The 15680-nt window shown below is 33.0% G+C and overlaps 1 protein-coding gene across 4 annotated transcripts; it reads left to right on the top strand.

The window, feature by feature from the left end:
* The first annotated feature begins 388 nt into the window (after positions 1-388).
* LOC113845806 (probable alpha,alpha-trehalose-phosphate synthase [UDP-forming] 9) lies at positions 389-5579 on the top strand. 4 transcript variants are annotated; one of them, XM_027473390.1, is made up of 4 exons: positions 389-2648; positions 2735-3008; positions 3203-3562; positions 4529-5579. In XM_027473390.1, the coding sequence occupies exons 1-3, from the start codon at positions 664-666 to the stop codon at positions 3515-3517; spliced, it is 2574 nt and encodes an 857-aa protein (XP_027329191.1). In that variant the 5' UTR covers positions 389-663; the 3' UTR covers positions 3518-3562; positions 4529-5579. The 4 variants fall into 4 exon arrangements, 3 of the variants coding, with proteins under 3 accessions (XP_027329191.1, XP_027329190.1, XP_027329192.1); XM_027473391.1 differs by lacking the exon at positions 4529-5579 and having other exon boundaries at positions 652-1403; positions 1506-2648; positions 3203-3717; XR_003501579.1 differs by lacking the exon at positions 4529-5579 and having other exon boundaries at positions 2686-3008; positions 3203-3682.
* The last annotated feature ends 10101 nt before the right edge of the window (positions 5580-15680 follow it).

Below are 15680 nucleotides of genomic sequence, written 5' to 3'. Positions count from 1 at the left end.
AAAATTACAAAAAAATGAAAAAAAAAAAAAAAAGGAAGAAGAAACGGAAAGAGTAGAATTTTATTTCTCTTACGTTGCCGTAAAGACCACGTGATCCTATGAATTAGCATTCAATTCATATTTTATTTTTTCATCTTCCAATACACACACATATCCTTATCCTTTTCGACCGGCTATACCCGGTAATCTTGCAAACCAGAAAAGGAGGCTTACACAGACAGTAAGCTAAAAAGTGAAAGATAATGTGATCGGAGGGCGGGGAGAGAGAGTAGTCGGTTACAGTTATCCCTGAGTAGAAAAGTTATGAGAGAGAAACAAATCTGAACCGTTAGATGGAGGGATTTGCGTGGTTCCCATATAAAGAACCGGTTCGGTCTCCTTTGGCTTCGTTCTTATCCGCACCAGTGTCGTAGTTTTCTTTCTCGCAGACAAAAACGCCACCCACGCTCTTCCATTATGGAAGGTGCATCAGTATCTAGGATTTCCATTACTCAAAGATTTATCTTCCTCTGCAACACCCACCTATAATACCATCAACCCAATCGCAAAAAGACTCCACCTTCAACTTCAAAACCCTTAAAAACAATAAAATAACTAAATAAAAGCTCTTCTTTTCTTTATTTTTTTCAATTTTTTATTCTATTATTTTCTTCGTTTCGGACAATGCTATCAAGATCTTGCTTGGGGCTATTGAATTTGGTATCAGTGGATGACTACCAGGCCCTGAGTCGCGTTCCGCGGGTTATGACTGTCGCCGGAGACGTGCCGGAGTTGGAGATCGACGACATGGAGAATTCTGGATCGGACGGCATCCTTTCTCCGGTGTCGCGCGAACGGAGGATTGTGGTGGCCAACCAGTTACCGATACGCGCCATTCGCGAGGGGAAGAAATGGAGGTTCGAGTGGGACAGGGATAGCCTCGTGCTTCAGCTGAAGGATGGGTTCCCTTCGGAGGTTGAAGTATTGTACGTTGGTTCATTGAAAGCAGAGATCGAAGCGACGGAACAAGAAGAAGTGTCTCAGTTACTTCTAGAGAGGTTCAGTTGCGTTCCAACGTTTTTGCCCACCGAGGTTCACAACAACTTCTACCATGGTTTCTGCAAGCATTATCTCTGGCCTCTGTTTCACTACATGTTGCCCATGTCGCCGAGCCAAGGCGCGCGTTTCGACCGAGCGCAGTGGCAGGCCTACGTGCTCGCCAACAAGATCTTCGCCGACAAGGTCACCGAGGTTATCAACCCCGACGAGGATTATGTCTGGGTCCACGATTACCACCTCATGATCTTGCCCACTTTCTTGAGGAAACGCTTTCACCGCGTGAAGCTCGGGTTCTTCTTGCACAACACATTCCCGTCGTCGGAAATATACCGTACGTTGCCCATTCGAGAGGACATTCTACGGGCGTTCTTGAACTGCGATTTGATTGGGTTTCACACCTTCGATTACGCGCGGCATTTTTTGTCTTGTTGTAGCAGGATGTTGGGTTTGGATTACGAGTCCAAAAGGGGTTACATTGGTTTGGATTATTACGGTAGAACCGTGACCATTAAGATCCTCCCCGCGGGTATTCACATGGGGTTGTTGGAATCGGTGTTGTCGTTGCCTCAAACCGCTTCGAGGGTGAAGGAGTTGAGGGAGCAGTTTGAGGGGAAGGTTGTGATCTTGGGGATTGATGACATGGACTTGTTCAAAGGTATCAGCTTGAAGTTCTTGGCGTTGGGGCAGCTTCTGGAAGTGCACGAATGTTTAAGGGGTCGTGTGGTGTTGGTTCAGATTCTTAACGCAGCGAGGAGTAGAGGGAAGGATATTCAGGATGTGAAGAACGAGAGCGAGGCTATTGCTAAGGAGATCAATGAAAAATACGGAAAACCTGGGTACCAGCCAATTGTTTGCATCAATGGCCCCATTTCAACGCAGGAGAAGGCTGCGTATTGTGCTATTTCTGAGTGCTGTGTTGTGAATGCTGTAAGGGATGGGATGAATTTGGTGCCTTATGAGTACACTGTTTGTAGACAGGGAAGTGCTGCGTTGGACAAGGCACTTGGTATTGATGGCGAGGAGGGTTTGAGGGCTAAGAATAGCGTTATTATTGTCTCCGAGTTCATTGGGTGTTCCCCCTCGCTGAGTGGAGCCATAAGGGTGAATCCGTGGAACATTGATGAAGTCTCTGAGGCCATGAATTTGGCTATTGGAATGCCAGAGGCAGAGAAGCATTTGCGGCATGAGAAGCATTATAAGTATATAAGCTCTCATGATGTGGCGTATTGGGCAAAGAGTTTTGATCAGGATTTGGAGAGAGCTTGTAAAGAGCATTACTTGAAGAGGTATTGGGGTGTTGGCTTGGGCTTGGGGTTCAGAATTGTTGCTTTGGATCCTACCTTTAGGAAGCTTTCCGTTGATCACATTGTCTCTGCCTATAGGGATACGGGCAATCGCTTGATCCTTTTGGACTATGATGGCACAATGATGCCCCAGGCATCCATTAACAAGACTCCAAGCAGTGAGGTTATTTCTGTCTTGAATGATTTGTGCAGTGATCCCAAAAATACAGTGTTCATTGTGAGCGGCAGGGATAAGGATTGCTTGAGCAAGTGGTTTTCTCCCTGTGAGAAGCTTGGTCTCTCTGCTGAGCACGGTTACTTCACTAGGTACGTTTAACTTCAATGTTATAGGAAATTCAAGAAGTTGGGTTTTGGTGTTTTTGTTGACCCTTCTGTTGTTTTTGTTCTGGCAGGTGGAGTAAGGATTCTTCTTGGGAGACTTGCGGATTGACAACCGATTTTGAATGGAAAATGATTGCAGAACCCGTGATGGCGCTTTATACTGAAGCAACGGATGGTTCCTTCATAGAACATAAGGAAAGCGCACTGGTTTGGCACCATCAGGAAGCGGATCCTTATTTTGGATCATGCCAAGCAAAAGAGCTTCTTGATCACCTGGAGAGTGTGCTGGCCAATGAGCCAGTAGTGGTTAGAAGGGGACAGCATATAGTTGAAGTTAAACCTCAGGTATGAATCGTTAAGTCCTACACGTTTTACTAACAATGTGTATTTGATTGTTTAGACAATGATTTTTCTTTTAGTGCATTCTTGTTTTGAAGAGACGTAAAGAAAGGTTTTTCATTTTAATAGGATGAAAGTTGTTTACCAAGGTGAATTTTGGTTGAGTTATTTGTTGTAATTGCTGTGTTTGTGAGATGCAGGGTGTGAGCAAGGGTAAAGTGGTGGAAGACCTTATCTCAAGAATGCAAAGGGAGGGGAAGTCACCAGATTTTCTACTGTGCTTAGGAGATGATCGCTCGGATGAAGATATGTTTGAAAGCATTGCTCGTTCAGTTTCTAATCCAGCTCTGCCAACCATTTCAAATGTGTTTGCATGCACTGTTGGCCAGAAACCAAGTATGGCTAAATACTATTTGGATGATACTAGCGAAGTCATCAAGTTGCTTGAAGGACTTTCAACCGCATCAGCACCACCTGCATCCATAACTTCCCAGGAACTGCAAGGAACGTTATAGAAACTGATACAGAAAACAATCTTGTACAGAATGATACTTTCATAGGTTGATTTTAAAAAGTCAATACTTAGAATTTTACAGATTAGCTCATTCATGTTCTTCACATAACTTTGCAACAAAATTTTCTTCTTGTATGACAAGGAATATAAGTTTCTTTCACCGTTCAAATGAAAACACGTCTAACAGCAATCTTTCAACAGTATACTAAGGTTTGAAGAGACAACGAAGTTTCTTGATTATGATCAAAATTGGTAGGGAGATTAGGGCTTGACACTGCCTGTCAATTTTTCGAACTAAAATTACCAATTATTCTTATTTTCGTCGACCTCCTGCAGAAGTTTCCTTGGTCTCTGGGTGAACAGAAACTAACACGGCTTAATTTACTCTATCTATCTATTATTATTATTATTATTGTATCTACGTTGGGTTTGTTGATGTTGGAAATTTTAGGGGGGGGGGGGGGGGGGGCATGCAGTTCAGTTTGGATTTTAATTAAATTTAGGCACGAGTACCATATGATGAGGTTCACTGCACGCTGTTGAAGTCCAGAAAAAGTTGCAAGTACTAGCTGTTCATAACAGGCTGGCAAATTTATTTTTTGTAGCAAAGAACTTGCCACGGATTCTACAGTATGTATAACAGTTAATCCTCTACAATCACCCGGACTCGTGTGTTTGAGAACAAAATAATGCTACCAACAATAATCAATTTTGACTTGCAGTAAAACCCTCTCATATTGCATTTTGAAATTACCACAACCTCTATCAACAAAATTCAGCAAACGTTCAATTACTAATTTTTAAAGTTGCTTAGACACTATTATTTCTCGATCAAACACCGATGCAAATAAACAAATATTAAAAAAAAAAGTTTAATTAGGAATAGTGCCTACTCCTTATACCCATGTTCTTATAAATTAACATTATTCTTGATAATGTTAATAACTTCCTTTGGAACACTTTGAAATACAACCACATGCTGACCTTTTATTTTATTTTTTTTAAATTTCAGAGGGTCGGCAGAAACTTCAAATGCAGTTCCCAACTACTTGCTTAAACTTCTCCTAGTGAAAGAACAATTTTCTTTGGCTAGCTTCGTCATTAACTAATTGTAGTAGCGTTGTTGATCCCACCTAAAAGCAGTTTTTAGATTGACTTGGAAGCTCAGAAATCAGTTTACATGGTCCATGAAATTATCTTGGATCCTAATGATCCAATAACATTTGTCCAGGTAAACTAGCATTTGGTTCCACGGAGACAAGGACTCAAGGTAGCATATTCAATTTATGTGGCAGGGTATCATGAGAGTGATCAATCATATAAAAGTTTATATCTTAAGCAGCTAATGTTATGTTGACACCTGGCACGCAACCAGCTGGAGTGATCTTATCCTTGTGAACCATACTCACTCGAGCATCACTTGTTTCTTCACAGGGAGCTAAGTCTATATTGATAGACAATGAAAACAAGCTTCCTTAAACAAGTAGATAAAGTTATCTTAGATTTTAAAAAATACAACCCCGGATTGTTCCTTAGGATATCCCAATTCAGTACAAAAATGAGGTCAAGTTCACTGAAACGTGTGCGGCAATTTTTCTTCTTTTTTCCTTTCCTGAGTGTACTACTTCTGCTTCTTTTCTGTTTCATTAATTTGGAATATGATCAATCAAGCTAGTTGTGTAGGTGTAGTCCATATCCACGCTACATATGGCAAAAGTGTATATGGCCAACGTGCCTAGAGTAAGGACTGGTTCACACTTTGACAAGTGTTGCAAGATGGGTTCAATTTTTCCAACATATCCAGAAGCTCCACCCTCATTTGGTCCTTGATTTATCACGCATCATTAAATCTGAGCTAAGATTATATACTTGAATTTAGTTAAAGCATGGCATGTTGAAGTGTAGCTAGCTTATGGTAGGTTAAACTAATTAAATGAGTTTGACTCAGGTTTTGGTTTCTTTTGTCTACTCAAACTCTATTAATCCCATTAAATTCGAATTGATTTGGATTAAATAATTAGGTCATATGTATGTTTAATTGTTTTGAAAAATATTCATTAAATAATGAAAATAATATATGAGAATCAAGTCAAGCTAAATTTTAAAACTATTAATTAGGAGCTTAGTCTAAACTAATTAAATTTTATTTGTTTTTGATTTATTTAACTCATTTATCCAACCCAACTCAGAATCTATTTGTATGACGTTAAAATTTTGTTACTATCATTAAAAGTGTTTTTGATTTTTGTAATAAGAACTATAGCCATTCATGAATATTTACAAAATTAATTGCTAATTTTGTAACTTAAAAGCAAACAAGCATATTACGGTTGTGCAAATATCATACTTGGATTCAAATTCTCTCTAGTGGGGTGATAATTAGATGTCCAATTTTATTTTTATTTAAACAAAAATGAAGAAAATAACAAAAAAAATTTACACAAAATTTGTTTAAACAAATTTTTTTAGTTTAATCAAATTTTGCACAAAAAAAGGCGAAGTGTAAGAGAAGAAAGAACTGAGAATGGATGAGAATAGAAAGAGCTAGTAGTGTAGAAAAAATGATGAAAAAATTAATTATATAAAAAGAAAAGAGGTAAGTATGGGGATGAGATAAGAATATGAAAAAGAAGAATAAAGTTGGGTATAGAGGTAAGGTGAAAGAAAAAAGGAATTAAGAGAGAAAAAGATGAACTAATTTATTTAAGTAAAGTTTGCTTAAATTTATTTTTATCATTTTCTTTATTTTTGCTATAGAATAAGACATTTATTTCTCATCACTAAAGAGAGTATCCCAATTCAAACAAAAAAACTCTTGATGCTTCAAAAAATTCTAATCTCTCTTGCTGACGAAAAATTAAAATTGAACAAGCACTCAAATTTTAAATTACAAGTGTGAATTTATTATTCCGTGAGACATGTAACCTTAGCTCACACGTTACACATTTGAACATTTAGAGTAAATTTCCAATGAACATCCTTATGCAAATTTATTATTATGTTTTGTCTCTATCTTAAGTACACATTTTTTTGGTAAGGTATCTTAGGTATATTTGAATGTGAATATTGGATGTTACATATTATTGCAAACTAATCCAACTCCAAATATCTACATAAGTGCAGCACAAAATTAAGTCTCTGCATAATCTTGCGTAAGTCTCTATTATCCATAAAGAAATACAACAACTAAACAATTTTTAATAAGAAGTTTTATTATCAGTAAAAATTGTTTTTAAAAAGAAAAACAAACACTCTTAACTCTTTTTTATGTTAGGTGAAGTTGACTATATAAATTAAATGAGATAACAATGTTCTATTGTAAATCATGTTTATAGATAAATTATGGATTCTTAAATCTTTTATCATATGTTTAATTTTTTCTGTCTCTATTGTCTCTAGAATTACATTTTACTTAACCTACTCTTCTTGAGGTTTAAAGGTCTTTTTCACGTGTTCAAATTATCTGGAATGAAATTTGTTTCATCTTTTCTGTAACAAATGTTGTGTAATTTTTTTTAATGAAATCCTATCTTATCTAGTGCATTCACTCATCAAATACGACTTTCTTATTTTTGTTAGGTTAAATTTCATATCTCTAATTTTATACCCGTGCCATAAATTAAATTTTCCTTTAAACTCCATTGGTCTTTAAACCGATAACACCTGAAATAATATTGATTCATTTTATCCATCTGACTTGTTTGGTCAATGGTTATCCATCTCACTTGAATGGTTTCCACTTTCCACTATCTCCAAACTATGGGCCAAAATTTGTTTGGACTTTTTGAGACATACTTTACAGTGTGAAAGTGGTTAGACACAAACATGGGAAGCTTCAAGTTTGACCAAAAAAGAAAGTATGGGGAGACCTTCAAACTTTGCTGTTCTCTATATCTGGTTTGCAATACAGTTAACGTTAGCAGGCTGCAAGATTCTTTCTATATTCCCCCCCCCCCCCCCCCCGTTTTTTTTAAATTTTCTGCTTATATGTGTACATATTCTGAAAAGGTCGCTTCTTAGACTCAGAACCGAAGTTACAGCTTAATAAAGAAGTAGATAGAATGCAGGACAAAGACTGGTCATTCCACCTCATTGTTAACATGTCAAAGATTCAATACAGTAGTAGCTAGTTCTTCTAAGAAAAGCTTTTTCTAATGGTAACTGGAGTTGCATCCATGTATCTGTGGAGTGGTGCACACATATTCATTACACAGCAGTACCCATGATCATTAATAAGATATGGTTTAGTTAGTGAACATTTTTAAGAGAAAAAACATGAAATTATTTTTGACACGGGTAAATAAGATTATGTTTAAGTAAAAGATGAACACATCCTTATTGTTTATTTAAAAAATAAACTTTCTTTACAAAAGTCTTGTAAATTTATGTAAATTTACTAACATATGTGTTTAGGTTTAATGCTAAATGAGGAAAATTTAATAAAATCAAAATGTTCAACCACTCCTACGATAAAGATGGAAAGGATGAGATGTAAAAGTAATGTCTGGTGATTCAATTCAGTGCTGGCCTCTAGTTGAGATAGGAAAAGACTAAGAGTTTCCATTTCCTTGCTGTTTAAGATAGCTAAATCATAGCAACCAATGAACTGAAATCTTTTCCTTCGGCCTTTATCATCGTTCAATATCGTTGAGAAAAATCCTCCTCGTACCTAATCTTCTGAAAAAAAATATCTGATTGCTTTAAAGTGAACAAATATGTAAATAGCTTAGCGCATGATTCCTTTTTAACACGTGACAAATCCAAACGTTTTAATATATTGGTTGATAAATAAATAAAAACATTTGATGAAAATCCGCACGGTAATGATTTAACAGTTTTTGTCGAATTTCATTTCCTGCCAGGTCACATATGTCTGTGTAAAATAAAAAAAAGAGAGGATATATTTATGATCAATTTCAATTATTTTTATTATCTTTAAATTAATAGCGGATATATATTTTTCTTTTTTAATTCCTTGCAATTTTTCTTCTAAAATAATATAAACTCTGAGGCATGCATAAACATAATTCATGTTGTAGGAATTTTTTTCAGTATTACTACAGTATATATTTTCTTAAAATAGTAATATCTATCTTTATTTGATATCTCCCCCGCCCCGATTCATTTTATACGAGATCAACCAATTTTATTACACCCGACCTCATTAGAGCTGAATATTATTTTACAAATGTCTTCCACACAGTGGAAGACTTGTTTGTTTATGCTTGTTCTTGCAATCTACCAATGTTTAGAACTGTTTCATTCCGTCAAAATCTTAGCTTAATATTATTTCGTTTTAGAAAACATTGAATTGAAAGTTGCATTAGGCCAATAAAGGCAACAGTTCTCCAAATTTCATATTGACGATAAAAGAGACAGCATATAAATCTCCCTTGTCTATTAGTTAGAATCACTTTATTTGCGTTGTATTAGAAGGGAAAAAGTCAAAATAACCAAATGATATTTGTCTGCCAGTTTGACATAGTTGGATTGGTTACAAGAGCTGCATCCTCTTGATGACGCAGAATATGCACCAAAGGAGGAAACAATGTTGATACTTCATATTCATAGACAGGATAAGGGATGAGATCAGCAATAGAGGGTATACAGTTTTTCCAGACCCAAAGTCATAAAATATATACACTTCTCCCACACTGCTGAGATTTTCGCACACCAGACCCACAATATGCCTTTCATTTCAAAAAAGGGCCAACCAAGTGCAGGTAAAAAAAACGTTGATTATTGACTTCTTATGTGGATTACCTTTTTTTATATAAAAAAATTAAAATATTTAATTGAGTTTTGACTTTTTAATATTTAGAATCTGATTTAGATGTGTTGTGTTAAACATTTTTGTTCTTTGTTATTGACTTACCTTATCCCACTTTAACGAAGTAATTAAACGTCTCTTTCAATTAATTTATCTTAACGAGTGTTTGGTTTCGTGTAAATATTACTTGAACTTGCATTTTCTCCAACGCTACACACTGTAGTGTTTAGACATACACTTAAAAAAATCACTCTTTAATAACTTTTTTTCAGTTAGAAAGCTATTATTTTCATTTTTAATAAGATTGGTATTTATATACCGCTAGTTTTATGTAATAATAATTAATTACAACAGACATTCGGCAAAAATCCAAAAAACAAACCTCTATTTTCTATTCGAATTCAACACAGTGAGAAAATTGATTTCCTTCGAGTCCAAAGATATAAGGCAATTTTTGTCAACCGAGAGATATATCAAATCGGCTAAAAGGCCAAGCCTAAAATCACATGATACTGGGGCTATACTTGTTGAGTCCAACTATACATTTCTAACTTGTTTTACATACAAACAATGGTTCATAGGAACGGGAATGAAGCCCAACAAGAGAAGACGGGCTTTTAACGTAAGGATATAAGATGGGCTTTGATCCGCGAAGCATTTTGAAAGTGCTTGTTACTTGTTACAACTTAACATATATTTGCTGGGCCCACCGCAAATTAAGAATGGGAAAGGGAACACAATAGGTTCGGTGAAGCGCACAGATGGGCTCACGTATCTATAAATGGAGTATGCATCAACAGTACGTACCTTTAACCAAAAACTAAGTTAATAGATAACAAAATCTGAGTAGATTACAAGTTGACATAATGAGATCAAAATTGCCAGCTTGTTCCAGACCCATAGACTCTGACACGCATCATTATAAAGATTTGGGGTAGCATTAGATCGTTTCTGTCCCAGTGTGCTTATGGGCATGTCTTGTCCTGATTTTTTTTAAAATTATATTTATTTGAATAATTACACTCCTTTTTCCTAGAGTATCCCTTTCAACAGGTTGGTGAAACATTAATATCTGATGGTACGATGACTTTCCTAAACATTTTTTTTTACATGCATGCATGAATTGTGAAACAGAATTGGATTCATATGTTAATAGCATTCAAATTTCTTGCATTTAAACACCTGCTTGTTTTTAAGTAGTTGCATCGACTATTTATTAAGTATAGCTGATAATTTACTTTGTTTTAAATATTAAAATCAATTTAGAGTGTATAATAAACTTAATATTATTTAACAACTAATGTTTGAAAAGCTAATTATATTGTATATAAAATTAAGAACAAGGTATGTAACATCGGGGAAGAGGTAGTTGTGACTTTCCAAATTTATTTCATATCTATCTAGAACATCAATTTTAACAAGATGTGGAAGCTCTAGTGCAAGAAAGTTGGTGCTAGTTCTTCTTGTTCTGTCTCAAATATGATATTAATGTCAAAATTTAATAAGATATGGTGGATATTTCCACTTTTATTAATACACGTGCTTTATTTTCAATTAGGTGCACACATTACCCTTGCACCTTTTTAGGATGATAAAATATAGTTAAGCGGTTTCATTTCATTTCATTTGGATATGCCCCTATAATGTCATATAGAAGCAACCTACATGATGAAACTTTACCATGGTGCCTCCTCTTATTCACATGCTAGCCTATTGGTTGTTGGTTGCATGATTTTCTACTCAGTAGATAATTAAAGCGCTGATTAAAATATAATGGGCTCATGCATATGCAAATGATAAGCATCAGACACCTACCACAAACATATCTCAACTCAAATTGTTTGCAGTCCATGGATGGTCAATTATAGATGGAGGGGCAGTTTAAATTAGATTAGAAAAGGGTACTTTCCAATCAAACTGCAAACGTGATGGTGCTTAAGTGACTCACTCCAACTTGGGCCCCATTCATCAACTATGGGGAAAAGATGAAGGAAAAAGTTGATTAAAATGTTATTCTAAATAGAGTGATCAGGGAACAGGTAAGCATGGTGCTCTAAAAGCCTGCATATCTACGAAAAGATGAGCAATAGAAAAAGGCATGTTTTGCTTCGTCGGCTACTTGTTCCATCATCCATGCCTCTCTTAACTCCAATCTTACATAATATTTATGTCAATTTAAATATCTTTGCCGAGCAATTATTCTATCACCAAGGGAATCCATCCTCTATATTTTATATTATATGGTATACATAAATAGATAGAATAGAATGCGGATCAGATCATATTGGTTGATTAATAAGAAGAAAGGAATATTTGACAACCCTGACTCCCTAACTTTTTATATACCAAAATATATAAAATATGAATAAGCAAAGCTTCAGATGTCAGCATCTGCTTTTAAAAGGTAACAGAAAAAGTTGATTCATTCAGTATTCCTTCCAAGACAATCCTTTGCCTTTTTAAGGGTTTAGGTAAAGAATGAAAAGATAGAGGTACACATCATTTAAGGAGTGCGAGAGAGGAGAGTTATCATGCTTAATTGGATATATATGGGTTGGTTGGTGCGTTAAAGTTTTTTAATATCGACTTTCATCTTCTACTTTATAGAAGATTACAAAAGCTTAGCATTATCGAAGCAGGTTAAAAGCATATGCTTAACTAATACAAGAGCGTTTCATCTTTTTCTGCATTTGTTTGTCTTATCTTGTGTACGTTCATACTTTACAATATTTTTTCTATATACTATATTATATATAATTCAAAGGGTTTCTTCCAAAATACTTCCATTATATATTTAAAAAGTAATCGCACTCATCTTCCTGTAATCTAGTACTCGTAATATCTAACAGTCTTATTTTTTTCTCCAAATATTATATAATATATATATATATATATATATATATATATTATTTTACTATTCTTTCAACTTGACAATTGTTTGAGATTTACATTTACAATTTGTTAATATATGATTTCTATCAACTGTTTCATTTTTTACCGTTATTCCAAGGAAATAATTAGGTAAAGCCTTTTTTAGAATTATAATCTTAAAATTCGAATCTTTAGCATTTCGAATAAAATTAATGTCATGATCTGTATTCATTGCACATTGCAATCAATCGTTATTGAATACAATATTTCTTATTATAAAAAATAACGTTAGTAACTATAATAAACTCTTTAGATAACAAAATTGTAAATATATGTTTGGTGTAATTTAAAATTTAATAAGAGTTAACGTTAAAACTAATATTATAATGTCTAATTTAATGCTTTTAATATGTTTCAGGATGAAATTTATTAAAATAAATTTAATAAAACACATAAAAATATAATGAGTCATTTTCTTTAATCATCAAACTTTCAAATTAAGTATTTATATAATAAGATAAGTTCAAACAAATTGCGTATTAATCCTTTCAAAAGCTCCTTTTGGTTATGTTCTTTTTCAACGAAAAGAGTAATTTACTATATCAGTAGGAGGGAGTTATTGAAAAGTGATATACATTTTCATGTCTATCCAATACTTACTTGACTAATTATCTTTTCCGGCTTATTTTAATATGTTACGGATCTAGTGTTTATACAGAAGAACATATGCAATGTTTATACAAAATTTTAAAATAGTCTTGTAGCCAACTAACACTTTCCTTGGTCACTGACAACCTTAATTGGCGACTTATGTATGGAGAGTTCGATTTTTTTCTCATACATCTGAAAACAAGAAAACCCAAGATGGAGAATTCGATTTGTCCACACCTTTCTCCAATTTCAAACGGAGTTTCTTACCTTAATTATTGGGTGGAACCGTGGAAATGAGTTAAAGCTAGATTGTGAAGTCATCAACATTGACAAAATTTTAATTATGAAATCACATCTACATTAACTACCAAAACATTCTTTAAATTAGAAAAAAAAAATCATAAAATAAATTCAGGTAAAATTTTTAACATGTAAACATAATTTAAAAGATTCATCTGAATAAAAAACAAAAGATTAAATTAAAACAATTTAAATTTTGTGGGTTAAATTAATAAAAAAATATTAAAAATAAAATTTAGAGAACAAAAATTATAGTTTAGTTGACCTTTAAATAAATAAAAAAAATAAACTTACCCTGAAATAGGCCTTACTTTTTAAAAAAGAGAAGAACCCGTGTCTATCAATGTAGGGGCACATGCCTTGGCTCATTTCAAAATTTATTAACATTATTATACTATTAAGTTTAAGTTGTCATTTATGTTTTATTGTCTTCAACTTTAATTCTACCATATAATGTATAGGAAAATGTAATTAATATTTTTAGATTATTGATTAAGAAATTAAAACTATAACAACAAAATATTATTAATGCATCCTCAATGTATATAAAATATATATTTATCAAACTTTAACTAGTATTTTTAAACAACTCATTGAGAAATGTCTTTAAAGCATTCATTGATTTGCTTGTTAATAAAATACTAATTTTTATCATATTATCGTTTCATATGAAGTAAGATATTATCTTGTTCTACTATTCAAAATTTTTGGATCTGTAGGTGAATAAACAAAATTTATAGACGCGTAGTACAAATTTAATGCAAAAATAATAATGGTATATTATATGTATATTTAACAAAAAAAAAAATACCTTATCAGGTTATAAAAATATTTTAGATAACTTAAAAGCTAGTATATTGTGTAAATATTTTTTTAAAATTGTTTAAATTATTTTTAAAAAACGACTCAGATTAACTAAATTAAATTTAATCACAACTAAGTCATGGCCTCATAGTTTGTCCAATTCCAACCTCATTCAAATAAAATAATTTAAAAAGTTAGGATTTATAATTTATCTTTAAAATTTAATGACAAAATAATCCTGACCAAAAAGATCTGTATTAAGTAATAAAAAAATACAAATGTATAATTTACGCCATAATCTTTTACGTCACTTACAATATAGGAAAAGAGAGGTCACAGATTAGAATTATAGGGAAATATCGATAAAGCATAGCTGCTTTAATGGGAAAATTGAACTGATTGACTCCTCCAATGGCCGATGACTCAATGATCTCAACACAAATTTCAACATAACTTTTGACAAAACTGATGTGTTGGGGTCCTCCAACAGAGACGAAGCGTGTGCGAGAGAGCACACAATTGCATGTTTCATAAGCTAAGAAACTACAATCACTCGTAAACATATCGTGAAAAAGCTTCACGTTGACAATAATATTTCATAGCAAATTGCTTTTTCATATATCTTTGCTTCTAATTTACCATAGTAGCCTTGCAAATACTACATCTCTAAGGTCTTCGATACGAATTATAATGGCTCACACACTTCTCTTCTTTGTCCTAAATCCTAAGAAGCCTTTTCTTCTTTCATGGACCATTCATTCAGTGCATGGAAAATTCACTATAAAGCTAAGCACCGCCCTTAGGGCCAACCAACTTTTATAAAGAAAGAAGAAGGATTCGGATTCCTAAAACCTCAACATTAAGAAAGACAAGAAAAAAGTGGGTGAGGAGTCGAATCAATCAATAATAAGAGCCAAGAGCAAAAAGGTTTTAAACACAATTTTTTCATTAGCACTATATATACTTCGTGTTCAGCAGTGCTATTATTATTCTTAATCTAAGACTGTGTATATAACTTTTTTTTTTCCTTCTCATAAATCTTTGCTGTAAGGACTATTCTTGAAGTCGTAGAATGAGAACTATTCAATTTACAATCTCGAAGAAATGTTTTTATTTAAATATTAAATTTTTTTAATAAAAGATATTAAATGTTTGATGTTTTGATTTAACTAAGTTTTTTATCGATTTTTTTTGTTCGATAATTTATTTTTAATTTTTTAAATGAGTCTTTCATAAATTTTTTTTTGCCAAATAGCTCTATTGTGATTCTGTTTTTCATTTATCTTTTAAATCTTTAAAGATCACAATTTTTTATTTTTAAAAAAAATCTGTTATGAATGGCACATTTAAAAAATTAAAATAAAAAATTTACAAAATTATAAAGGATTAAAATTTTAATTAAACTTATATTTTTATTATCACTCATCAACAATTCCATTTTAATATTAATCTCAAATACCTAATAAGGAATCTTCACATAAAACATTAACACCAATTACGCGTTTATTTATTTCCAATTAATTATCCTAATGCGACATGCTTTTCAACACAAGATCAATTAATGCACCAGTTACAAGACACTAATCAACATATATTTTCTCACAAAAGCTTCGGTCCTGTTTGTTTTAATGTTAAAAACTCAATTCTTTACACTTTATATATATATATATATATATATATATATATATATAATATTTACATTAAATGAAGTACAAATTCTAATTATATATGATAATCTATGAATAATTTTATATAACTTTAAATGAAG

The sequence above is a fragment of the Abrus precatorius genome, unplaced genomic scaffold, assembly GCF_003935025.1.
Source record: "Abrus precatorius isolate BTA unplaced genomic scaffold, Abrus_2018 Scaffold8, whole genome shotgun sequence".
NCBI classification, from domain to species: domain Eukaryota; kingdom Viridiplantae; phylum Streptophyta; class Magnoliopsida; order Fabales; family Fabaceae; genus Abrus; species Abrus precatorius.
This window is presented reverse-complemented; position numbering and strand designations above follow the sequence as displayed.

Coding starts and splice junctions, on each gene's coding strand:
- LOC113845806 (XM_027473390.1), top strand. CDS start 664: ATGCTATCAAGATCTTGCTTGGGGCTATTGAATTTGGTATCAGTGGAT. Junction 2,649..2,734: donor GAGCACGGTTACTTCACTAG/GTACGTTTAACT, acceptor TTGTTCTGGCAG/GTGGAGTAAGGATTCTTCTT. Junction 3,009..3,202: donor TAGTTGAAGTTAAACCTCAG/GTATGAATCGTT, acceptor TGTGAGATGCAG/GGTGTGAGCAAGGGTAAAGT.